Raw genomic sequence first — 27,231 nt, 5'->3', positions numbered from 1 at the left:
CCCATACCTCCCCTTTCTTCATCCCAATGTCCAAAAGTTTTTTTAAGTTTCAACCTCTTGCCCCACGCCAAACAAGTCACAAAGTTATTTAAGCAGAGAGTTGGTGGATTGCAGGAAGGTTATTACAGAGCAAGTAGTTCACTCATAACAATAGATGGACACAGCGAAACTGTAGACCTAAGCTGCCTTGAAAGAGGTTTAATTCTTCCTAAATGCCCCCTGGTCTGCCCCCCAAACCCCTATAGCTTGCAGAGAGCACAGTGATAGTTTAATCTGAGGTCCTTTTCATAGAATCATAGAATCATAGAGTTGGAAGAGACCACAAGGGCCATCGAGTCCAACCCCCTGCCAAGCAGGAAACACCATCAGAGCACTCCTGACATATGGTTGTCAAGCCTCTGCTTAAAGACCTCCAAAGCAGGAGACTCCACCACACTCCTTGGCAGCAAATTCCACTGTCGAACAGCTCTTACTGTCAGGAAGTTCTTCCTAATGTTTAGGTGGAATCTTCTTTCTTGTAGTTTGGATCCATTGCTCCGTGTCCGCTTCTCTGGAGCAGCAGAAAACAACCTTTCTTCCTCCTCTATGTGACATCCTTTTATATATTTGAACATGGCTATCATATCACCCCTTAACCTCCTCTTCTCCAGGCTAAACATGCCCAGCTCCCTTAGCTGTTCCCCATAAGGCATTGTTTCCAGGCCTTTGACCATTTTGGTTGCCCTCCTCTGGACACATTCCAGTTTGTCAGTGTCCTTCTTGAACTGTGGTGCCCAGAACTGGACACAGTACTCCAGGTGAGGTCTGACCAGAGCAGAATACAGTGGCACTATTACTTCCCTTGATCTAGATGCTATACTCCTATTGATGCAGCCCAGAATTGCAGTGGCTTTTTTAGCTGCCACGTCACACTGTTGGCTCATGTCATTTTTGTAGTCAACCACAAAAACTTGCTACAAAAACAGAGTTCCTTGTGTATGAGCTGTGACCGTCTGCTAACCCCTCATTAAGACAGAGCCTTAAAAATACCCGTTAACCTACACTAAAAGCCTGGGACTTTTTCCAGTCCCAGTGTAAAACAAGCATTACTTTGTACAGTCCTGCTTAGTCAAAATACTTGAAATTAACTTTTGTCTTAAAACACAGAAAATTGATTAGCTGGGAATGTAAGGGGGGGGGGAGAGACAGAGATTGCTGCATCTTTTATCCCTAAAGTTGCATAGAGTTTGTGGAGACATGTAAAAGTTTAGAGCAGGGGAGACAAACCTACATATGCTGCTGGACTCCAGCTCCCAACTTCCTTGAGCATTGGCCACGTTGGCTGGGGTGGATGGGAGTTGGAGTCTAATAAGATCTTGGAATGGTGGGTACAGGTTATCCACCTCTGGTTTGGACCTTACATTTCCATTGCTAATGGAAACCTCTTCATTATCAATACATGGCCTTCTCATGTCAGGTGTCTCCAGTTCCCAGCCGATGCCTTCTATCTTTTGCTTGCCATTTTCACTATCCTTGCACCCAAATCCTCTTCCCCAGTTATGTCCCTGGTTCAGTATCTTTGACAGCCTTTGATTCTTATTATGCCCCTCTATCTCAAAGAACATGGTGAGTGCACTTAACAGAAATGGTGTGTCGCATTGTATTGAAGCCATGCACCATTGACCCCATAGCACTACCACCACACCAGGCCCCACTTTTAGGGCAGAAGCACTGTTAGAAACTCAGATATATATAAGCTGGGTGCAAAATGGCTCCTTAAACCAAGGTTGCAGTCGCCAAAATGGAATGACTAGTTGCTATTTTTGCGTAATGTAGCTCTAAAGTTTTGTTTTTCAAATGATGGACTGACTGTGATTACCATTTAAAAATCTGTCTGGTTCAGATGACAACCTTGAGCTAGGTTAAGAGCTTTGAGAACTTAAAAGAAGAAGAGTCACTTGATCCAGGGATATCTATTGGCCTATTCTGACCTCTTTTTCTTAATTGTGACTGCTCCTGCTCAGCATTTTGGATCCAGAAATTTATTCTGCTTGTGCAGATAAAATATAACTGATAGAATTCAACAGGGTGGGGTATTGATGTATGGCAGGCATGGCCAAACTTGGCCCTCCAGATGTTTTGGGACTACAATTCCCATCGTCCCTGACCACTGGTCCTGTTAGCTAGGGATGATGAGAATTGTAGTCCCAAAACATCTGGAGGGCCAAGTTTGGCCATGCCTGGTGTATGGGAACAGTCCATATCCAATGATCCTCAGATGGTGGAGATGTCAGGTACTATCCTGGCACCCAGGCATCTTCACTTGGTCATTAAGTGGTCCATAGGTAAAAGTAAAGGGACCCCTGACCATTAGGTCCAGTCATGACCGACTATGGGGCTCTCATCTCGCTTTATTGGCCGAGGGACCCGGCGTACAGCTTCCAGGTCATGTGGCCAGCATGACTAAGCCGCTTCTGGCGAACCAGAGCAGCGCACAGAAACGCCGTTTACCTTCCCGCCGGAGCAGTACCTATTTATCTACTTGCACTTTGATGCTAGGTTGGCAGGAGCAGGGACCGAGCAACGGGAGCTCATCCTGTCGTGGGGATTCGAACCGCCAACCTTCTGATCAGCAAGTCCTAGGCTCTGTGGTTTAACCACAGTGCCACCCGTGTCCCTAAGTGGTCTATAGCCAGGTGCAAAAACACTGGGTAGAAGGACACCAGAGAAGTGCATGACTGAAGGTCTGAGGTGCATTGGGTCTGTGCAAGCCTGCAAGGTGCAAACATGGCCCTAGACTCATGAAACAATTGTGGCCCCAGCATGCTACCTTCAGCTGCAGCTACGTGAAGAGCTGTGCGGGAGTCGTAGTCTTTCTGTTCCATGTCCATGGCTGACAGGGCAAATCTAGAGGGAAGCCAAGAAGGGAGTCAGTGTTATTTCCAATGCTAGTTCTGCTCATACACCCATTGAAATTAACGGGCTGTTACTCATGTATCTTAATTTCAATGGGCCTACTCTGAGGAGGACTACCACACAGAGCAATTTAAACTATAGACAGATAAACTAGATCCGTGTTTCCCAAACTTGAGTCTCCAGCTGTTTTTTGGACTACAACTCCCATCAACCCACAGCTAGCTAGATCAGTGGTCAGGGATGATGGGAATTGTAGTCCAAAAATAGCTGGAGACCCAAGTTTGGGAAGCACTGAATTTGATCAAGGATGGGGCACCTATGGCCCTCCACATGTTGTTGGACTATAATTCCCATCATCCTTGAGGCCACTGGCCATTCTGGCTGGAGCTGATGGGTACTGTAGTCCAGCTACATCTGGAGGGCTACAAGTTCCCCATCCCAGGGTTCCAGGGTTGTAAAGACTGCAGAGAGAATAATTGAGTGCACTCTTCCCACCTTTGATCAAATCTATGCTGCCAGGTGCCATAAGAAAGCTGCAGACATAGCGCAGGATAGTGCACACCCAGAAATTATCTCTTTCAGCTTCTGCCTTCTGGAAGACGGTACAGGGTCATAAAGACTAGGACTAGCCGCCTGAGAAACAGTTTCTACCCCAATGCAATTCTGGTTTTAAACACAGTATAAGGAGTCTCTATAGGAGTATAAAGGTAAAGGTAAAGGGGCCCCTGACCATTAGGTCCAGTCGCAGACGACTCTGGGGTTGCGGCGCTCATCTCTCTTTATTGGCCAAGGGAGCCGGCGTACAGCTTCCGGGTCATGTGGCCAGCATGACTAAGCCGCTTCTGGCGAACCAGAGCAGCGCACGGAAATGCCCTTTACCTTCCCGCTGGAGCGGTACCTATTTATCTACTTGAACTTGGACGTGCTTTCGAACTGCTAGGTTGGCAGGAGCAGGGACCGAGCAACGGGAGCTCACCCTGTTGCGGGGATTCGAACCGCCGACCTTCTGATCAGCAAGTCCTAGGCTCTGTGGTTTAACCCACAGCGCCACTCGCGTCCCTCTATAGAAGTATATTGTATTTTAAATGGGATTTCAGAGTTTTTAGGGGGTTTTGAATGTCTTATGTAGATTTTTCAATTTAATTGCTCTGTATGGGACAATGACAATAAAGATATCGTATCGTATATCGAAAGGCAGTTCAAGAAATCTCTCCCCAGCACTGGCTGGCTGGCCCATACCTCCGAAGAGCAGAGACATCGCCACTGTAGGCAGCAAACAGCAGGTTCACCACTGTCTTGTTCTGGAAGAGATGGAGCGAGGTGTTAAGAATGTAAGAAAAGTCTTACTGGATCAAGCCAAAGGCTCATTCTCACTATGGTCAACGAGATGCCCATGGGAAGCCTGCAACCCAGGAACAACAGCACTCTCCCCAACTGTGATTCCCAGTAACTGAAGGCGATGCATAACCCATGTGGCTAGCAGCCACCAACAGACTTATCCTCCATGAATTTGCCTAATCCTATTTTAAAGCGTTCTGAACATTTTGGAATGTGCTACAGCTGGGACTATTCGTATTCTCTGACTTCACCCACACAGTACAGTAGTACCTTGGGTTAAGTACTTAATTTGTTCCGGAGGTCCGTTCTTAACCTGAAACTGTTCTTAACCTGAAGCACCACTTTAGCTAATGGGGCCTCCTGCTGCCGCCATGCCACCAGAGCACAATTTCTGTTCTCATCCTGAAGCAAAGTTCTTAACCTGAAGCACTATTTCTGGTTTAGCAGACGTCTGTAACCTGAAGCGTATGAAATCTGAGGTACCACTGTACTCAAAATGTTATTTCTAGTCCTCCTCATTTTGGAGGTGTTCAACACTCCCAACGTACGCATGTTGATTAAAGCAAAAAATAAACAAATTCCTTCCTGTAGCATCTTAGAGACCAACGAAGTTTGTTATTGGTATGAGCTTTCGTGTGCATGCTCATACCAATAACAAACTTAGTTGGTCTCTAAGGTGCTACTGGAAGGAATTTTTTTATTTTGTTTTGACTGCGGCAGACCAACACAGCTACCTACCTGTAACTAAAGCAAAAAATGTTAGTATTTGTAATGTAATTTAATTGGGAATATATTTCAAATAACTGGGAATATATTTCAAATAATTGATGGTATTGGGGAAAGGAGGTGGCGGTTGGGAGCTGCTTGGATATTTCTGTGAGTTATTTCTTGACTGAGAAGGTGAGAGGTGCGGAGACTTATCACAGAAGCTATCTGGAGGAGTTTGTAAATAATACTTGTCCAGTCGTTGCCAGCCTGACAAGTAAAAAGTTTTTATCTTCAAAGCACCCAACAGCATAGAATCCGGGGCTTATTATAATAATATGCTGACGGGTCATTGGTGCAATTTATATACAGTGGTGCCTCGCAAGACGAAAAGAATCCGTTCTGTGATTCTCTTCGTCTAGCGGTTTTTTCGTCTTGTGAAGCAAGCCCATTGAAGGATTAGCGGATTAGCGCTATTAGAGGCTTTTAGTGGCTTATCTGCTGATAAGCGGCTTAGCGGCTTAGAAAAAGGGGGGGGGGACCAGCAGGAACTCGCAAGACACTGTCGTCTTGCGAAGCAAGCCCATAGGAAATTCGTTTTGTGAAGCACCTCCAAAACGGAAAACTCTTTCGTCTAGGGAGTTTTCCGTCTTGCGAGGCATTCGTCTTGCGGGGCACCACTGTATATATATTTTAATCATCTCATCCCAAGCTTCACTTCTGCCCTCTTCCACTAAAATCTGTCATTATCTTTCAGACAACCGTTTCCGTCATTACTCTAACTTCGATTCCTTCCCGGCGTGGGTCCATCTTGCGGGTGCAGTGAAGCAAGTTGTCATAGTTGTGGAAGTTGAAGAGAGAGACCAGTTGCTGCAGAAAGAAGAGACAAAAGGTAGCAAGGAGCATGCAAAGCACAAGGGAAAGTGGTCAGAAGTGGGAACAGAAGTGGGAAGTCACAAGCAGAACATTTCACCACGAAACCTTCAAAGGGTTAAACCAGTGTTTACCAAACTTGGGTCTCCCGCTGCTTTTGGACTACAATTCCCATCATCCCTAGCTAGCAGGACCAGTGGTTAGGGATAATGGGAACTGTAGTCCAAAAACAGTGGGAAATCCAAGTTTGGGTTTGGAAGGTCTTAAATAAAATCCGAAGTCTGCAGCAGAAAAAAAATAAGGCAACTTCTAGATGTTTATAGATTATGCAAATGCATTTATAATAATAATAATAATAAGAAAAAGAAGTTGTTTTATTTATACCCTGCCCTCCCCAGCCAAGACCAGGCTCAGGGCCAGGTAAAAACAATTGATTAAAATACAGCTTAAAAACAAGATTAAGCACAACATTAAAATGCAGCCTCATTTCAGTAGAAACTCAAATCAAATCCCTGCCCCAATCACCTTTGCAAGCTGGTGCCTCTGGCCCTAACTGTTCCCCTGCAAAAAAATTCACCAAATGCCACTGGAATGGAAGTTAGGAGAGGGACTTGCACCGAGCCATCCCTCCCAATTCAACCAGGTGGTTCTCACTGATGGCTTTATCAGAGCTCATTCTACCGGTTCTGGCCGTGGGGAAACTCACCTGGCAAAACCCAATCCCCCTCGTGCTGTTGCCAACTTTATCCAGAGGGGGCGACAGACACATCACACCCATGACGTTGGGCACCACCAGCAAGATGGCGCCAGAGACGGCGGATTTGGCGGGTAGACCAACCTGAAAATGAGGAAGCAAAAGCGGGAGGGAAATTAGATGAAGGGCGAGGAACGAGCTTGCTTTTGAGTGGCACAGAATCCTTCCTCATGTTTTGTAAGAGCATATTGTTATGAATCAGGCCAGTGGGCCTTCTAGGTCATCATCCTTTTCCCACAGTGGACAATCAGATACCTATTAGAAGTGAACACAAGGAAGACCTGAACACAATAATAATAATAATAATAATTTATTATTTATACCCCGCCCATCTGGCTGAGTTTCCCAGCCACTCTGGGCGGCTCCCAATCAAGTGTTAAAAACAGTACAGTGTTAAATATTAAAAACTTCCCTAAACAGGGCTGCCTTCAGATGTCTTTTAAAGATAGGATAGCAGCTTATTTCCTTCACATCTGAAGGGAGGGTGTTCCACAGGGTGGGTGCCACTACCGAGAAGGCCCCCTGTCTGGTTCCCTGTAACCTCACTTCTCGCAATGAGGGAACCGCCAGAAGGCCCTCGGCGCTGGATCTCAGTGTCCGGGCTGAACGGTGGGGGTGGAGACGCTCCTTCAGGTATACAGGACCGAGGCCGTTTAGGGCTTTAAAGGTCAGCACCAACACTTTGAATTGTGCTCGGAAACGTACTGGGAGCCAATGCAGATCTCTCAGAACCGGTGTTATGTGGTCCCAGCGGCCACTCCCAGTCACCAGTCTAGCTGCCGCATTCTGGATTAATTGCAGTTTCCAGGTCACCTTCAAAGGTAGCCCCATGTAGAGCGCGTTGCAGTAGTCCGAGCGGGAGATAACTAGAGCATGCACCACTCTGGCGAGACAGTCTGCGGGCAGGTAGGGTCTTAGCCTGCATACCAGGTGCAGCTGGTAGACAGCCGCCCTGGACACAGAATTAACCTGCGCCTCCATGGACGGCTGTGTGTCCAAAATGACTCCCAGGCTGCGCACCTGGTCCTTCAGGGGCACAGCTACCCCATTCAGGACCAGGGAATCCCCCACCCCCACCCACCCCCTGCCCCCCCAAAACAGTACTTCTGTCTTGTCAGGATTCAACCTCAATCTGTTAGCCACCATCCATCCTCCAACCGCCTCCAGGCACTCACACAGGACCTTCACCGCCATCACTGGTTCTGATTTAAAGGAGAGGTAGAGCTGGGTGACACAACTCTCTTGCAGTTTCCAGCAACTGGAATTCAGAATCCTGCCCCCCCCCGCCCCCCTTCGTACGGCCCTGCCTGAGACCCCCGGGTATTGAGGGGTATATAAATTCAATAAATCATCATTATCACCATCAAACACACACACACCCTCCAATACTGAAGCACACATAGTTGTCTCCCATTTGCAGCCCACCAAAAGATACTGCAGACACTTACATGGAAGGCAAACTCCCCAGAGAAGTCATACATGCCACACGAGTGCATGAGGCTGAGGGTGTTGCGGACAGCTTCATCGCTCAACACACACTCGCCCGTGATGGGGCAGATGCCACCATTGGCGAGTGTGGCCGCCATGACACTGCCGGACTCACAAGTCACTTCCACAGAACACAGCTTTGCAGGGTGGAGGGAAAGGGAAAGGGTTGGGGGGGGGAACAGGAGGAAAAGTCATTATTGTATAATTAACAAAGAAGCAATATTCAAAGGTATGAGGATCATAATAGGTTCCAGTGTCGAGAGCAGGGGTCAGCAAACTTTTTCAGCAGGGGGCCGGTCCACTGTCCCTCAGACCTTGTGGGGGGGCCGGACTATATTTTGAAAGAAAAAGAAAAAAAGAACTACAGTCATACCTCGGGTTAAATGTGTTTCAGGTTGAGCACTTTCGGGTTGCGCTCTGCGGGGACCCGGAAGTAACGGAACGCGTTAACTCCGGGTTTTGCGGCTTGCGCATGCGCAGACAATCTAAATGACGTCGCGCGCATGCGCGGAAGCGACGAATTGTGACCCGCTGATGCAGGTTGTGTTTGCTTCTGGATGTGAACAGGGCTCTGGAACGGATCCCGTTCATATCCAGAAGTACCACTGTAATTCCTATGCCCCACAAATAACCCAGAGATGCATTTTAAATTAAAGGACACATTCTACTCATGTAAAAACACGCTGATTCCTGGACCATCTGCAGGCTGGATTTAGAAGGCGACTGGGCCAGATCCACTCCCTGGGCCTTAGTTTGCCTACCCATGGTTTAGAGCAGGCAAAGTCCGTTTCGGGGGCCTAATCCGGCCCGTTGGTTGGTTTAATCCAGCCCCTGTGGCAGTTTATTTCCTGGGGTAAAATCCTAAAAAAAAGGGTTAACAACTCTGGCCAGCCATTTGGTCGGCCTTCACGGCCCTTCACTTCATCAAATCTGGCCCTATTTGAAAAAAGTTTTGACACCACTGGTCTGGAGCTATAAATAAGTCCCAGAAATGGACCCTGGACTCTGCTGAGACATGACATTGAAGGGCACAACTCTCTGTTTAACACACAGAGAAAAATATGCCGTCTTTCCAGTTAAAAGACTACAGGTGGGAGATTATGCATTTGAATATTCCTCACGTCAAAATCTCCCTTCATGTGAGAAAGTAGCATATGTGGGAGAAATCCCTTTTCACTGGCATTCTAGGTACAACAGGTTTTTTACATGGATTGGAATTCAAACATGGAAAGCCTCTCTCCTCAGCTGCACTTTGAAGCAGTCTAGTCCAAGATGGGCTTGACTATCTATTCCCTCACCCCACCCTTATTTTCGCATAAGTTCTAAAATAACCTTAGCACTGATCCCCAAATCAACTAGAATCTGCCTGATTTTGAGCAGTGTATGGATTGCTTCTAGGAAAAGAAGCAAAACTGGACTGAACTTTTGGTTCCGTCATGAATCACCAGCCTAGAAGAAAACCTAGAATTGAATTTCTAAGAATGCCCTCTTTGGAACAGAGTTGGACACTAAGGATTCAAATCAATATAATTCTATGGAAATTTCAAACCAGGTTCCTCAACCCGTTTGCAACTGTGGTGCAGGAATCTGTGTGTGTGTGTTGCAGAATCTGCACCTGAATTTGTCCGTGCTTTTCTAGAACCAGTTGTTCAGGTGTTTGGGGAAAATCTGTCTTATTGAGGTTGGCTTTTCATAACTGAAGTTATTGGGGGGGTGGCAGGTTATTGTGATTTTTGAAAAACATGTTTTATCTGTAAAGACTGGAGTGCCCTTTCAGATTTCAGCTGGAGAGACAAAATTCACATTGAGGTTCAAGGCCTACTCCTGGAAATGTGTGTGTGTGTGTGTGTGTGTGTGTGTGTGTGTGTGTGTGTGTATATATATATATATATATATATATAGTGGTACCTTGGGTTACATATGCTTCAGGTTACATACGCTTCAGGTTACAGACTCCGCAAACCCAGAAATAGTGCTTTAGGTTAAGAACTTTGCCTCAGGATGAGAACAGAAATTGCGCTCCGGCGGTGCGGCAGCAGCAGCAGGAGGCCCCATTAGCTAAAGTGGTGTTTCAGGTTAAGAACAGTTTCAGGTTAAGTACGGACCTCTGGAACGAGTTAAGTACTTAAGCCGAGGTACCACTGTGTGTGTGTGTGTGTGTGTGTGTGTGTGTGTGTGTGTGTGTTTCTTGAACTTTCATTAAAATGCAGTAGGCAATGGTTAGTTATAACAAGCCAAGAACAACTAACATAGGCCAGGGGAACTAGATACAGTGCAGGCATACAAGATAATTTCGCACATAAGAAAATGAGCAGACTATGAGATAAATGAATAGCAGATTGTGTTTGTCAGTGGTAAGAGTTTTGTTCCAGAAAGAATGAGCATGTATTACCCAGATGTGGCCTTATTAATGTGTGCAATAAATGGCTACTGTGCTACAATGCATAAATCTTGCTTTGTTAGATCAGTTTCTCTGCCAAAGCTATGTGCCAGACACACTGGAAAGAACTTTAGCCTGTATAACCTGTGGAAGTCTTCAAGTGTCTCACTATTTCCACTCTAGTGAAGGCCTAATCCTGGATATATTCAAGATTAAATGGCAAAAAAGCTGTGATTTTAACCTGTGTTATAAAACACTGCATTGGGAACCGCCCCCACCCCGCCTTCTCGAAACGGTGACCCTGCTATCTCTGTTAGCTATTAAGAATTGCTAAATAATCTATTCTTAGTATGTTTTTAAACAGATGGTTATTTTCCGTTGAGATGCAGGTTACATACTGAATTTAACAGATCCAGGCATCCACAAAAAAACTGCAGTACTGGGTTCAGCTGCAGTACTGCCACATCCAGTGGAAAGATCTTGCTTACTCATCTCTCTCACGGATTACACTTCCAGCCTCAATCCTCTTAACTTGGAAAATAACTCAGGAGGAACCCAAATTCCCAGCTGAGATGGGAGTCCAGAAAGCCAGCTCACCTGGAAGTACAAGTCGAGAGCTGCCGTCATGTCCGCTCCCTGTGGAAAGCACTGCGGCGCAGGGAAGAAAATGAATACGACAACCTCAGACACTGGCAAGGATGGACCAAGACACCCGCTCTCAACATCATCCTCGTCTGCTGGAAAAATGTTTCCCTGCCTTTACCCCATTTTCTAGGAGACGCGGGTGGTGCTGTGGGTTAAACCACAGAGCCTAGGACTTGCCGATCAGAAGGTCGGCGGTTCGAGTCCCTGCGACGGGGTGAGCTCCCGTTGCTCGGTCCCTGCTCCTACCAACCTAGCAGTTCGAAAGCACATCAAAGTGCAAGTAGATAAATAGGTACCGCTCCAGCGGGAAGGTAAACGGCGTTTCCGTGCGCTGCTCTGGTTCTCCAGAAGCGGCTTAGTCATGCTGGCCACATGACCCGGAAGCTCTACGCCGGCTCTCTCAGCCAATAAGGCGAGATGAGCGCCGCAACCCCAGAGTCGGCCACGACTGGACCTAATAGTCAGGGGTCCCTTTACCTTTTACCCCATTTTCTGGTTCTAAGTTTTGTATGGAATTTTAACGAAATACAAGCAACCAATAAAAAAATAAACAGAACTCCCTCCTCCTCTTCCTCTCCTTCTTACCTTTTTGTCTTTAAGATAATACCCAATGGCATAGTTCCGGTCTCCCGTTTCTTTCTCTGATTGAAACCTATTAAGACACACACACACACACTCCTTGATTTCTCTCTCCAGATTCTGGCTTGCCCACCCTTCAGGAATTATCACTTACATTAAAAATGAGAGTTCCCTGCCCTACGTACCAATTTTAATCGCATCCACACTTTCTAAATTAAAAACAAACTCGCTACTAGCAAAACAAGCGTTATTAGCATCTCTTGCGAAAGAAATATAGGGTGCCGTTGCCCCTCCTGCTGGCCTTACGTGGTATTGCTGAATCCCACATACTCGTTTCCGGCCATCTTCTTCAAATAATCCAACACCTAGAATCAAAGCAAGAAGGTCTTCCAGATATGTTTGTGATCCAGACCACCGTCCCCATCTCTCTTTAGCTTGCTTTCCTTTTCCTGCTTATTGAAATTGTCAGTCGGTGAACAGTTCTTTTCCTTCAGTGTCTGTTTTATGTTACACAATATACTAGTATTACTTAATATACTAATAGGCACCCATTAGTAGTAGTATTATTTATTCAATTTATTAATTAATTGAAGAGAAGTATTCAATTAATTGAGTAGCAGCAGCAGTAATAATAGACGACGGTGATGATAGTCTACATGTATTAGCTTGTAGACAGGGAACTTTCCCATGGCAGAAGATGGACAGAGGGTTGCCATTGATAATAATAATAAGAAATTATTTATACCCCGCCCATCCGGCCACTCTGGGCAGCTCCCAATAGAATACAGTCATACCTCGGGATGAATACGCTTCAGGTAAAGCATTTTCGGGTTGTGCTCCGCGGCGACCCGGAAGTAAGGGGACGCATTACTTCAAGGTTTTGGCGCTTGCGCATGCGCAGACACTCAAAATGACATCACACGCATGTGCAAAAGCGGTAAAATGCAACCCATGCATGTGCAGTCGCATGTTACGTTCGCTTCTGGATGCGAACGGGGCTCCGGAACGGATCCCGTTCGCATCCAGAGGTACCACTGTATAAAAAACATGATAAATACATCAAACATTAAAAACTTCCCTAAACAGGGCTGCCTTCAGATGTCTTCTAAAAGTCAGGTAGTTGTTTATTTCCTTGACATCTGATGGGAGGGTGTTCCACAGGGAGGGCGCCACCACAGAAAAGGCCCTCTGCCTGGTTTCCTGTAACCTCACTTCTCACAGTGAGGGAACTGGCAGAAGGCCCTCGGAGCTGGACCGATGGGGGTGAAGACTTTCCTTCAGGTAAACTGGGCCGAGGTCATTTAGAGCTGCCTCAAGTTAAACTCCAACTGGACCTTTCAGAAATATTGCTGTCGTTCTGCAATTTAGCTGAGGAAAAACAACATTTGAAAGTACATCTCTGTGGGCCCTGCAAGTTCCTCATCCTCCAGCACTAGCTTCCAAGGGATTCTGGAATCCCAGACCAAATCAGAACTCAGGATTGTTTTGCAAAAGAAATGACTTTGACTGTCCAGTGAATAGGTTTCCGCCATCCTGAGAAACCTGGGCCTTGAGAAACTGTAAAATGGAGATTTGAAATAAGTGGCAAAGGCCACACTCACGTAGTCAAACTTCTCAGCTTTCTTACAGCCCATCTAAAAGAAAACAAGAAAAGGAGTCAGTTGAGCTCTGAAAAACTTTTAAGTTGCATTCAGCGAAGTCCTGCCCAGAGTAGACTCAGTGAAATTAATAGACCTAAATTAGTCATTTCCATTAATTTCAAAGGATCTACTTTGAGTAGGACTAAAATTCAGCGGCAGAGAGTATGTCACAACACCCCCCACACTATGCCTCTGCTAACATTGGCTATGATTTTGTGTATCTTAGAGATACAGGTCAACCACAGAGACCCCCAAATTAGGGGCAATAATCTGGATTCAGATCTTGATGCCATGGGTCAGTCACCTAACCTGGGAATCCTTCCACAACTGCTGTAGTCCAGACCTCAGGTAAAGCTGTGAGGTTTACACTTTACCGAGGAAGAAAGGCCACACTTGGTACTCAGCGCCATTCTAAGTTACAGCCCATTGTTAACGACAACCACTAACTTGACTGAAGTACACCAGCATAATCTATAGTTTAAAAAAATGCTTGTCGGTTCACTCTGCATTTGAACACCTCTTAAAATATTGTAATCAAATTTTGCGCAATCGTTCCTGAGACCAAGCAGCAGGTTTTGGTCTTATGTTTGGATACAATCTGGGTGCCATTTTGAAACAAGATGTCCGACTGAACCTGTCGATAACTGCACTGATTTGAACCACCGATTTCAAAACTGCACCAAATTTTTGACTTCTTAGAAGATCCAAGCGACACCAGGCACAAAGCTGCTAGTTCACTACAACCCTGAGCTGTGAACTTCATTATTCTATGGTTCTGCAATTCTGCTTGCTGTTGGGTGGCAATAAAGGCGATCCTCATGCAGTTATTCCTGTTAAGCTTTGTCCATGACTTGAGAACTTCCAAGGACAAAAGTGGTTCTCAAGGCATGGACCACTTTCCTTTCCAGTTCCTATTCTTCAGGACAGGGTTTGGTTGTTCCACAGGTGTGCTCACTCTACCCCCTTGATGTGATGTGCCCTCTTCTTTTTGTACTCTCGAGTGCAGGGCAACCCAAGCCCACCTCTGGAACTGTGACTACAGATGCCTTACCCTGATGAGAGAGCTGATGACAATGGCCCCTGCATTCACCATAGGGTTGTGGGGGATGCCTAGACGCAAAAAGAAAAATGCAGGGTTATTCAAACTTCACCTTGCTTAGGTCCATCAAGACAAAACCTACAGCCGGCCCAAGAACATAATATTGTTTGCCTACCCAATTACTGTATTTTTCGCTCTATAAGGCGCACCGGACCATAAGGCGCACCTAGTTTTGAGTGGGGGAAATCAAGAAAAAAAATCTTATTTCCCCCCCAGCCCCAAAGAGCAAAGAAGCCAAGACAGCGAGCAGGATGGATCCCGCTGGCTGTCTTGGCTTCCTCTTTAGCCGCGTGCAACCTCTCCCTGCCGGAGGGGTTGCGCACGGCTATGGCACAAGCCAAGACAGCGAGCGGGTTGGATCCTGCTCGCTGTCTTGGCTTCCTTTTTAGCTGCGGGGCTGGGGAAGCCCGAGCTTCCCCCGACCCCAGCCCCCAAAACAGGTCAGGGAGCGGTGGCAAGGTTGCGAGCAGCCTTGCCTCCGCTCCCAGAACTTGCGGGGCTGGCGGGAGAAGCCCGGGTCCCCCCCCCCCCCAGGCCCCAGGGACCACACATTCGCTCCATAAGACGCACAGACATTTCCCATTAGTTTTTAAGAGGGAAAAAGTGTGTCTTTTGGCGCGAAAAACACGGTATGTACCAAGGGTGTAGCATGAAGATGGTACAACATCTTACTGAAGCTAAGCCACCCAGAATGTAGTGATCAGATGGTCTCACAGTAATCCCATCTGATCACTACACAGAGTAGCTGGGGAAACCCAGCCAGCTGGGCGGGGTATAAATAATAATTTATTATTATTATTCTGGCAACCTGCACAGAATTTTGCTTAATTGGTTGCCTTCAATTTGATTTAATTAATTTTTATAATGAAATATTTTTAGATTGTGTAACTATTTTACTGTCTGATTATTTGATTGTTGTTAGCCGCCCTGAGCCCGGCTTTGGCTGGGGAGGGCGGGATATAAATAAATTTTATTATTATTATTATTATTATTATTATTATTATTATTATTATTATTATTATTCTTCTTCTTCTTCAGCGGATCTGAGACTGGTCAGTGCCTGGATGGGGGACCACCAGGGAGCTACATGTACACAACTTTGGAAGAAAAGCTGGATGTCAATGTAAGAAAATGAAATATAAATACAATCAAACCTCGGTTGTTGAACGTAATCCACTCTGGAAGTCCGTTCGGCTTCCAAAATATTCGACAACCGAGGTGCAGCTTCCGATTGGCTGCAGGAGCTTCCTGCACTCAAGCCGAAGCTGTCAGATGTTCAGCTTCCGAAAAACGTTTGAAAACTGGAACACTCACTTCCGGGTTTTCGACATTCGGGAGCCGAAATGTTTCAAAATGGAGGCGTTTGGGAACCAAGGTTTGACTGTATATAAATATATACAGCCGGCATCAGTGATCATTGTGGAACATGACCATGGAACATTGCCCCTTATCAGGCCTCAGCTTGGCCCCAAATTATTGGGGGGGGGGGTTGTCTGACACAGGGACCCACACACAGAGAATGTTCTGGAATGACTGATGGTAACAATCTCGCATGTTCATGTTCCCATGCTATAGTGCCGGGAGCGAACCAGCAGTAGAAGCAAGTGGAGTTAACTCTTTATTAGAAAACAACAACAGTTAACTCTTTATTAGCAAAACCACAATCTGCACAGACCTGGCTCATTCCTGGTGGTCTCGCTCCATGAAAACCCATTGCAGAGACTCAAAGTCTCCGCCTCCTCACAGTCCCTGTTTTCATCTGAGAAATGTTGGAGGATATGGGAAGAGGGAAGAAAACACGCAACTCCAAAGCTTTGATTGGGTTCATTTCAGCTCATTTGTATAGAGCCAAACCATGGTTTAGTGTTACATGTGAGCATGGCTAGTTGTGATGGCCTGGGAATCTGATTCAGAGGCTGAACCGGAGGAATCCCAGCCTGCACAGGAGTCCCTGCCTCCAGGGCCGGCTGAGCCGGGGCAGGGCCTTGAGTCTGAAGGGCCCTCACCTGTGTCAGATCCTCAGGAGCAGACACCAGATGAATCCACTCTGGCTCCGGGGGTGATTGAGGACCCATTGCCTGCAGGTGCTCCTCTCCCAGCTCTGTCAGGAGAAGGTGAGGCTGCCTCTGGGTCCAGTAACCTTCCAGCCTCTCCTGAGCTGCAGAGGCTCAGGGCAGAGAGGCGGAGGGAACTAAGTTCTATCAGGTGGAGTGCTCGCCTTAAGGCCAGGAGAGGCGAGTCACATGTGGGCCGGGACCGCCCTAGGCCCCAGAGGAGATAAAGGCCAGTCAGCCCAGTCCCAGGTTGCAGGAGCAACATTGCTGGAAACCTGTTCCTGCCAGCACCCTGACCTGCTCTTCTGGAGTTCCTGACCATGCCCGGCTCCTTGCCTTGGACCCCGCTTTGCCCTTGACAGTCAGCCTCCAGACCCTCGACCCAGGACCGGACTCAGACCACGCCACACGGCAACCCCCCCGGGACCAGCACACTAGTGATTTGCCCAAGAGGATTATGTAAGCTTTGTGGACGGATCAGTGAGGATCCAAACCTTAGTATTTCACACAGACACACACAGTGATTGCTCCTCTCCATCACTCCTCCATTCTTCATCATTTGGAATTCTGCCCACCTTACCTTCCTCGTTGAGAGAAAGCTTGTCGTAACGCAGCCCGCTGGGCTCTTTGCCGACATACTGGTGCACTCGGTCAGTGCCCAGTTCACTGACGGCGACGGCGTATTTAAGGGGCTTGACACAAGACTGCAGGCAGAATTGGGTCTTGGTGTGGCCCATGGAATACCTGGGAGGGACAGAGAGGGCGACTGAGCACAGAAGATGCCACCTTACCCCTGCCACCTTCAGCTAGCCAATGATAAAATGGCAAGGGGACCAAATTATTATTTTTAATAATTAAGGGTGCTAGAAGCCATAGTTACGTAGGAAGCTTCCTTCTACCAACTATTGGGTTCACCTAGTTCAGCGTTATCTGTACTGACCAGAAGTGGCTTTCCAGGGATCCGGATGGGATTACTGTAACCCCTTACTCCAGCGGTGGGGGTCCTTTCTCAAACAAGGGCCACATTCCGTTCTCAGCAAACGTCTGGGGGCCGCACACCAGTGATGGATGGGGCCAGAGGAAAAAGTTGGAGGATCAATGAACACAAATGTTACCTTTGTGCAGTAGGCCAACTTATACCCTGTTCTCTATCCAGGTAAGCAGGACTTGTCATCAGAGTTCAAGGACAAATTTTAGCCAAGCGAAAACATTTAAGGAGGGTGTGGAGCAGGGCTGGTAGAAATGTGATTTTGGGAGGGGTTCAGGTGTCGAGTTCAGAGGCCTGGGGCTCTTAAAAACCAGAACACGAACTTCAACTATGTTAGGCGAAGAGATTCATTTTAGAACACTTTCCTTGCTCACAGTTACGTACAGACTGGTAGCTCTTCCTTCCAGAATTCCCTGCCAGTCCTGGGGTAGACTAGTCTATGCTTAGGCCAGAACATTCCGGAATCCTAGTCTGCATCCAGGAATAGATCTGCCATGGGAATTACACTGAGGGCCAGACAGAGAAAACTGGAGGGCCACAAATGGTCCCAGATCCCAAGGTTCCCCATCCTTGCCTTACCCTACGGGGGTCCACAGGCACATCTGACGACAGAAGACACCATCTTTCTCTGCCTCCTTAATACAGTGGTACATCGGGTTACAGACGCTTGAGGTTACAGACTCCGCTAACCCAGAAATAGTACCTCGGGTTAAGAACTTTGCTTCAGGATGAGAACAGAAATTATGCTCTGGTGGCACGGCAGCAGCAGGAGGCCCCATTAGCTAAAGTGGTGCTTCAGGTTAAGAACAGTTTCAGGTTAAGAACAGACCTCCGGAACGAATTAGTACTTAACCCGAGGTACCACTGTATGCACCTGTGCTGAGGAGGAATGGTGGGAGCCTCCCCCACCCCCTGCTCAGGATCCTGAATCTTCCCAGGAGCAGTGGGACAGTAGATTTGGAACAGTGGTTTGCAGAGGGACATAGTTCAGAAGACTGAAGTTGGGAAGAACTGGGTGGTGAACAGTTAGGAGAAGAAGAACCGGGGGGGGGGGGGAGAGAGTTAACAGACTCGCTTTTGCTGGAAAGCATCCATCCGCTCAGCCCAAGATCAAGGAGAGCAGATAAGGTGGCTACTCAGAAAGTACAATGGTTGCGAGATCAGATTGCAAGATGCGGAAATGACAGTAGTGAAGTGGGTTAAGGTAAAGGTAAAGGGACCCATGACCATTAGGTTCAGTCGTGACCGACTCTGGGGTTGCGGTGCTCATCTCGCTTTATTGGCCGAGGGAGCCGGTGTACAGCTTCCGGGTCATGTGGCCAGCATGACTAAGCCGCTTCTGGCGAACCAGAGCAGCACACGGAAACGCTGTTTACCTTCCCTGCACTTTGACGTGCTTTCGAACTGCTAGGTTGGCAGGAGCAGGGACTGAGCAACGGGAACTCACCCCGTAGCGGGGATTCGAACCACGACCTTCTGATCAGCAAGTCCTAGGCTCTGTGCTTTAACACCACAGCGCCACCCGCATCCCTAGTAACCGTGGGTTACTAGGGGGGAAGTGGGTGGAACCCTTAATTGGGAGCACCTTCATTCCTAGAAATGGATTATTTGTTCTTCTGCTCTGATCATTAAAATCTCTAACTGGTAAGAGACTCCTTTCGCTTTGTTCTGCTTATCTACTGTCAAAAGGGGGTGGGGGAGGGGGAGGAAGCCAAGTCCCTGAAACCTGACAGCACCCAGCAATGTTCAGCAGGAGAGCTGTTTCCTATTTCTTTGTGTTCAATCCCACATTTAAGGTTCTGGTCCCTTTCACTCACCGTTGACCATCCACGGTGCAAAGAGACACGCCCCAGAGCTCTGGATTGCACTTTGCTAGCTGTGGGATGTAGTTGGCCACCTAGAAAAGGGAATGAGAAATCAGCCCCAAATTTAGCAATGGGGACGGGTGTGTGTGAAGGATAGTTATCCTCATCTCAGCTATCTGCCCACCTAATGGAGGACAGCACAGGCAGCTTCCAGTGCTGTCACTCCACTGATGGAAATCAGTAGACTGAAGAGGAAGGCTAGGTAAAGGTAAAGGGACTCCTGGCCATTAGGTCCTGTCGTGACCGACTCTGGGGTTGCGGCATTCATCTCACTTTATTGTCCGAGGGAGCCGGCGCACAGCTTCCAGGTCATGTGGCCAGCATGACTAAGCCGCTTCTGGCAAACCAGAGCAACACACGGAAACGCCATTTACCTTCCCGCCGGAGTGGTACCTATTTATCTACTTGCACTTTGACGTGTTTTTGAACTGCTAGGTTGGCAGGAGCAGGGACCGAGCAACAGGAGCTCATCCCGTCACGGGGATTCGAACCGCCGACCTTCCGATCGGCAAGCCACCTGCAGCCCCTTGTGCTACTTCCCACACTGTAGGGGGTGATGGAGGCACCAGACAGGAAGGTGAATATGCCAAATTTGCCTTCTTTCCCCCTGTTTCATTGGATGGAGGACTATGCCGAGTCAAAAGAGCCTTTGGTCACCAGAGGGACACACTGTCCAATAAAAACCCTGCATATCCCCAGAAGTGGTCATGTTATTCTTCAGTCCCCATTTCCCTGAGCACTAGGAAATTCCAAGGAGAAGCTTTTACAGGGTGAATTTTCTTGTGAAGATGGCAAATGGGAAACTTATGACATCTTCAGTAACATACATTCTCAACCTTGGGTTCTAGTCTTTTTAAAGCAGTCGCAGTGCCCGTTAAACCCACCCAACCACCCAACCACCCACCCACACACACACACCAGCTTCCAACAGTTCCTTCTCTGACAGCTGCACACTTTTAATCCTCTCATGTGGTGGCTACGTTCAAAAATTACAGAACTGTTTCTTGCAGCCACTGAAAAATTTCTGATAGCTATTAACTTAAAAGTAAAGGTAAAGGTACCCCTGCCCGTACGGGCCAGTCGTGACCGACTCTGGGGTTGCGTGCTCATCTCGCTTAAGAGGCCGGGAGTCAGCGCTGTCCGGAGACACTTCCGGGTCACGTGGCCAGCGTGACGAAGCTGCTCTGCCGAGCCTGCACCAGCGCAGCGCACGGAAAACACCGTTCACCTTCCCGCTATAAAGCGGTACCTATTTATCTACTTGCACTTAGGGGTGCTTTTGAACTGCTAGGTGGGCAGGAGCTGGGACCGAAAGACGGGAGCTCACCCCGCCGCGGGGATTCGAACCGCCAACCATACGATCGGCAAGTCCTAGGCACTGAGGTTTTACCCACAGCGCCACCCACGTCCCTAGCTATTAACTTACCAGTCAGCAAAACCCATTATCTTCAGAACCCCAACTATCTATTGGTGGAAAAGGAGGCTTTCTGATGGATGTCGATATAAACTTCAGGGAGGTGATTATTGTTGGGGAAGGGTAAACTCTCCCTGTTCAGCGTAGATAATTTATTGCATCCTAGCATCCCAGAGTTGGAAGGGACCTCAAAAGTCAGCCTTGATTGATGCCCAGCAGAATGATAGGTGGAAGATGATAGAGAAATTGAGGCTGCAATCTTATATTCCAGAGATGGGGAATCTGTGGCCCTCCAGATATTGTCGAACTGCAGATCCCTTCAGCCCCATAGCCAACAATTGGGGACAGTGGCTCCCCATGCCAGCTATGCAAGCTTACCAGGGAACTCAAAGTGACTCACTTCTAAGGAGGTACAGTCATACCTCGGGTTACAGACACTTCAGGTTGAGTTTTTTTGGTGTTACCGACCAGCCGAAACCCAGAAGAAGAAGAGTTTGGATTTGATATCCCACTATCACTCCCCTAAGGAGTCTCAAAGCGGCTCACAATCTCCCTTCCCTTCTTCCTCCACAGCAAACACTCTGTGAGGTGAGTGGGGCTGAGAGACTTCAGAGAAGTGTGACTAGCCCAAGGTCACCCAGCAGCTGCATGTGGAGGAGTGGAGATGCGAACCCGGTTACCCAGATTACGAGTCCACTGCTCTTAACCACTACACCACTGAAACGGGTTACTTCCAGGTTTCGGCGGTCATGCATGCGCAGAAACACTAAATCACGCTTTGCGCATGCGCAGAAGCGCCGAATCGCAACCCGCACGTGCACAGATGTGCCACTGCGGGTTGCGAACACTGCGGGTTGTGGATGTGCATCCTGCACGGATCACGTTCGCAACCCGAGCGTCCACTGTATATATAGGTTTGCACTGATCTGCTTGTATTTAGCCTCTGCCCTCATGCACTACTTGATTTTTCTACCTTGCCCTCCTGGAGTCCTTTGGCGCTTTCAAAAATTTGCTCCACGTGAGACGTGAACTCCTGGAAGTCGGGGATGACAAACTTCTTCCGGAAGGCCTGGGTCAGCAGTACAATGTTGCTGCTCACACACCTGAGGACAGAAAAGACAGGTGGGGAGTTGAATTGGGAGCGGCTGAGTAATGTGCCATAAGACATTAGAGGACTAGGGAATTGGGATGTTTGCTTGTAATTGAATCAACACTGCCCACCTTAACTGTCTTCTTGCCTGGATGGCAGCGGAACTAACTAGGTCAGCCTAGCAAAGGTATTCCTAGCTTCCCTGTCTGATTTCCTACCTTCGGAAAAGTTCCCGGTTCAGCAACCCTCCAGCGCTGGGTTCCTGCGCTGCTTTTTGCAGAAGATTCATGCAGTCTCGAAGGCGTGGATCAGAGGTCCAAAGGCCAGTGCCTTGCAAGGCCTGAATTGAGAAGAGCACATGAAGGCGCCCTCTTGACTGGCAGGTGAAGATGACAGAATATTTGGAACTTGAGAAAATGACTGGGAGAATAAGAGGAAACTCAAACCAGAAAGTGTGTAAGGAATGGATAACATGTAAAGAATATCTAAAACAATATTGTGAAAATGCAAATCTCCTGACAGGTCTAGATTGAATCATAAATATTAAGGAAAACTATAAATGTAGAAAAAATTTCTGGATATGTAGCAGATATAACAGGAAATGCGTAAAGGTTAAAAATACGTAGAAAGCACAATGAGGTGAATCGGAAGTCAAAAGTGTGTGAGATGTTAGACAATGTGTTGTTAGTTAATGTCTAGTTGTCATTGAGGTATTTTCTTTGTCTGTGTTGTTATAAGTAAATTGTTTGACAATAAAGTGTTGTGTTTTTTTTAAAAAGGGGCCCTCTTCCATTGCCGCCTGAGACAAGACGGATGCCAGCAACACAGATGAACACATGGCAAGAAGAGGGGATGAGAACGGGATAGAGTATTTTTATTTATTTGTTTATTCGATTCCATTTTCGAATTGCTTCCTATAAAGTATCTTGAAGTGATTGCAGAGTAAAAAAATAATAATAATTCAGCAATGGAAACAATGGGAAACAATGCCATATTTAAAAAGAACAGTATATATACAAACAATTAAAAACCATTTCATGCGCAAACAAAATTTCAAATGCAATATTGACCGGAATAAACATCTCACATCTCCTGCTGTGCATACCACCAATATCTATGATATCTGCTCTTGCAGAGGGATAAAACCCCTCTTCTTATCCATTCCCATTTATTTTATTTTCTCGGTTGAGCTATTGGAAAAATGTACAAAGAAACCATTGACCTGGTCCACCGTAACTAGCCTTTTAAAATAATGTGCTTTGTATTATATCCACCTGCGATCCCGTCTTCCTTCGTTAAGTTTAGTTTAGGTATAAAAATGGGTACAAAATGTTTGCAAATGTGTTGAAACTTTGTTACAGAAAACTAATAAAAATTTGGTGAAAATTAAAGGGGGTGGCAAGGTATCTGCCCTTGCAGTAAAGAAAATGAGACCAGCCTCCCGCTTCTACGGATTTTTTAATGCCTGCAGATGTGTAAAGCTCTGCTCACTATTTCGACAGAGGTTCTAGATGCCCGATTCCTCATGTGGTTGTAGGAAGTGGTAGAGCATCTGCTTGCAGTGAACAAGGTCCCAGATTCATTCCTCAGCATCTCTAGGCAGGCCTGGGAATATGCCCCCCCCAAGTCCCACCTTTCCCACCCACCCTTTAGGACAGCTGGAAGCATCTTACACTGGTGAACTTATGAACGGAGATACATTCCTGGCCCTCAGCTACTGTGTAGAAAAGGAGGTCACTAAGGCGAGTCAGCATCCCATTCTCTGACACATCCCTGCGGAAAGACAAGAGAACAGGTCATGTTTCACCCCTACATAACATTCATTCATTTATTTAAAGGAGTGTTTCCTAAACATGGGTCTCCAGCTGTTTTGGGACTACAACTCCCATCATCCCTAGCTAGGCAGGACCACTGGTCAGGGATGATGGGAATTGTAGTCCAAAAACAGTTGGAGACCAAAGTTTGGGAAACACTGCTGTAACGCATTCATGCTGCACATTTCAGGTATAGGCAACCTCTCAGGTAAGGTAAAGGTAAAGGGACCCCTGACCATTAGGTCCAGTCATGACCGACTCTGGGGTTGCGGTGCTCATCTCACTTTATTGGCCGAGGGAGCCGGCGTACAGCTTCCATGCCATGTGGCCAGCATGACTAAGCCGCTTCTGGTGAACCAGAGCAGCGCACGGAAACGCCGTTTACCTTCCCGCCGGAGCGGTACCTATTTATCTACTTGCACTTGGACGTGCTTTCGAACTGCTAGGTTGGCAGGAGCAGGGACCGAGCAACGGGAGCTCACCCCGTTGCGGGGATTCGAACCGCCGACCTTCTGATCGGCAAGTCCTAGGCTCTGTGGTTTAACCCACAGTGCCACCCGTGTCCCTGTACAGTTAAAAAACAAGAAGCAGCAGCAGCAGCCTGAGAATGGAACTCACAGAGCGGCAAAGGAATATAGCAAAGGAACATATTCCTCCTGGCAAGGGTTGGTTATAGATTTCAAAAAATAAATAGCAGTGTTTTGAGAGCAAGCCAGGAGTTTTTAAAGCAGTGGTGAGCAACCTCCAGTTGTCATTGAACTCTAAATCTCATCACCAACACTGACAATCCAGAATGCAGCAGCTAGACTGGTGACTGGGAGCGGCCGCCGGGGCCATTTAACAGCGGTCCTAAAAGATCTACATCAGCTCCCAGTACTTTTCCAAGCACAATTCAAAGTGCTGGTGCTGACCTTTAAAGCCCTAAACAGTCTTGACCCTGTATACCTGAAGGAGATTCTCCACCCCCATCGTCTAGCCCTGACGTGGAGGTCCAGTTCCAAGGGCCTTCTGGCGGTTCCCTCTCTGTTGAGGAGTGAAATTATAGGGAACCAGACAGAAGGCCTTCTCGGTAGTTGTACCCACCCTGTGGAATGCCCTCCCGGCAGATGTCAAAGAAATAAACAACTGTACGACTTTCAGAAAACATCTGAAGGCAGCCCAGTATTGGAAAATTTTCAATATTACGTTTTTATACTCTGTTGGAAGCTGCACATCTCCTCCACCTAAACTAAAAATATGGCTTTGGACAGGTTAACCCAGTTTTTGCTAATCTGGTGCTCTCCAGATATTTTGAACTACAATCCCATCTTAGCCCTAGTGGGCTCCTTCAAAAGACCGTAGGAGTTCCTCCACTAGAGTGATACAGGAAAAAGGTGCTCAGATTTTGGACAAATAATTTAAACCCCCGAAAACAAATCACTTGTAGAGGTTTTCATAATCACATAGACACTGGCTATGCCACTACCACAACCCCCCTGCCTCCCATTTCCTGTGTTTTCTTCCATGTTGAATGCAATTCTGATCTTTTATGAGTATGCTTCAGACGGCAGCCAGCATTTCTGCAGGGAGCAAATACTTTTAGCACTTTAGGTGTCTCATGCTGGGCGGAAATAATTGGCATCAAAAATAAGAGAGCACGGAAATGACAAAAGCCGAATGTCTGGAAGTCTGACAACCTGGCTTCTTTTCTCTGCCTCTGGACAGGCAGACGTGTCCCTTCAGTGTGCAAGGCTTGGCAGCACGTGAAGCCCTAAGTGCGTCACAATTCAAGAATTGCATCAATCGTGACACCCCAGGTTTTTTATTTCCTCCACACCAGCTTGGGTTTAACAGCTGTCCTAAGAATGGCCGCATTTGTCAGCTGGTCATTCTGCAAAGAAACATACAAGCAAAGTGGGGCTGGATAATTTCTGCCAGGATATCAGCTGGGCTGGGTACCCGAGTGCTGAAAGTTCGTTGGCACCAAACAAAAGGGTGCATTGTAGAGAAGTCAATTCATTAATGCAGGGGGTGGTGAACCTGCCAGATGTTGATGAACTACAACTCCCAACATCTCTGGCCACTGGCCATGCTGCTTGGGGCTGATGAAACGTGGAAGTCGTAGAATCATAGAACTGAAGAGTTGGAAGGGACCCTTGAAGAGTTGGAAGGGACCCTGACGGTCATCTAGTCCAGTGGCGTAGCGTGGGGGGTGAGGGGGGCCGGCCGCACCGGGCGCAACATCTGGGGGTTAGGGTTAGGGGGCGCAAATCCACAGGTTAGGGGGTGCAAATTACTTGCCTTGCCCCGGGTGCTGACAACCCACGCTACGCCACTGATCTAGTCCAACCCGCTACAATGAAGGAATCTCAACACATGGTTTCCCCATCCAATTTGGAACCATATTGGACCCTGCTTAGCTTTTCAAATGTGCTAGTTGTTTTATTGCTGCACCACTACTCTCCATGCCCAGTCCATCGACATCTGGAGGACACCGGAGTCCCCTAATTCAATCCTGCACCCAGCTCCTGCTTAACAAAATCTACACAGTTCCTGGATGGGCAAAAATAATACCCCCCCATACTTTGACATCACTTATGCACACACCCCTCCATCACAGCGATACGACACATGGCCCATGCATCCCTTACTGGTCCGTCAGCTGCTGGTGTTGCTGGTGACGCCCGTTCACCATCGCTGCCTCTCTGCCTTGAGCCGAGGCCGAGGAGCCGGCTCTGCCAATGCCCAAGGGAGGGCAGCGTCCCGTCCCTCTCTTCCATCGGATCGCAGGAGGCTGCAGCACTCCTGGAAAGACCCTGATGGAGCGCATAGCGGCAGCAAGAAGTCGCAGGGGCTTGAGAGGGTCTGAAGCTACGAAGAAGCGGTAGCAAGAGAATCCAAGGTGGTGCTGGTGGGGGGACGGGGGGGAGTGACAAGGAGCTCGCCTTCTGGCCCTTTAAAAAGGAAAGCATCAAGCAGGGGGCGGGGGAGGGAGAGGGATGGGCAGCGGCTCCAGCCTATCAGCGACAAATAAATAAAAGCAAGGCGCCAATGAGGGAGGGAAGATCTTCGTGCGCTTTCCCAGACTCCAGGTGAGTCATAGCGTGATGCTCACAGGTTGTTAGAGATGCAGCTCCCACCCCGCAGCCTTTAGGCACTGAGTGAAGAGGAAGCAAGCAGCACCGCCGCTTGGACTGTGAAAGTGACTTACGTCGGCTGGCATCAACTCTTTTTCAGAAGCATATGGGTTTTCTTTTTAGTTTAATAATCGAGGCTTGGATCACGGTTTGCTCACGCCGCTTGTGTCTGCAAGGCACATATAATCATAATATCATGTATTATATCAGGCACGTCAAACTCCCAAGAGACTGCGATCTACTTACAGTGTAAAAATACTGGCTGTGATCTACCCATTGTCATTGCCAGGAGTTGCTGAGCTTTTTTTAGAGGAGGGTTGGCAAAATTTGTTGAGCTTTTTTCTTTGGGGGGGGGAGTGTTTGCAAAAGGAAACACTAAAGCGATTGCTACCTGGGATCAACCTGTTGGACATGCCTAATATATACCATAAATATCATATATCTTATGTCATATATCATATAATATAGAACAACTTTGTTTGTGGGATTTCTGG

The 27,231-nt window shown here is 47.5% G+C and overlaps 1 protein-coding gene across 8 annotated transcripts in view; it reads right to left on the bottom strand.

The window, feature by feature from the left end:
• GLS2 (glutaminase 2) overlaps nucleotides 1–27,231 on the bottom strand; it is a 35,526-nt gene that overhangs the window by 2,177 nt on the left and 6,118 nt on the right. The window contains exons 1-16 of one of the 8 annotated variants that reach the window (XM_081181327.1): nucleotides 26,252–26,514; nucleotides 23,481–23,580; nucleotides 22,026–22,147; nucleotides 21,691–21,820; nucleotides 19,256–19,335; nucleotides 17,031–17,194; nucleotides 14,349–14,407; nucleotides 13,259–13,291; nucleotides 11,964–12,022; nucleotides 11,664–11,730; nucleotides 11,031–11,081; nucleotides 8,014–8,190; nucleotides 6,518–6,649; nucleotides 5,701–5,808; nucleotides 4,135–4,196; nucleotides 2,810–2,886 (exon numbers count right to left, since the gene is read on the bottom strand). In XM_081181327.1, coding sequence (XP_081037453.1) covers nucleotides 2,810–2,886; nucleotides 4,135–4,196; nucleotides 5,701–5,808; nucleotides 6,518–6,649; nucleotides 8,014–8,190; nucleotides 11,031–11,081; nucleotides 11,664–11,730; nucleotides 11,964–12,022; nucleotides 13,259–13,291; nucleotides 14,349–14,407; nucleotides 17,031–17,194; nucleotides 19,256–19,335; nucleotides 21,691–21,820; nucleotides 22,026–22,147; nucleotides 23,481–23,580; nucleotides 26,252–26,430 — 1,600 coding nt within the window. In that variant the 5' untranslated portion in view covers nucleotides 26,431–26,514. The other 7 variants (XM_081181328.1, XM_081181329.1, XM_081181330.1 and 4 more) reach the window with 7 other exon arrangements.

This window comes from Podarcis bocagei (genome assembly GCF_964188305.1).
Source record: "Podarcis bocagei genome assembly, chromosome: 2".
In the NCBI taxonomy this organism is placed as follows: Eukaryota; Metazoa; Chordata; class Lepidosauria; order Squamata; family Lacertidae; genus Podarcis; species Podarcis bocagei.
This window is presented reverse-complemented; position numbering and strand designations above follow the sequence as displayed.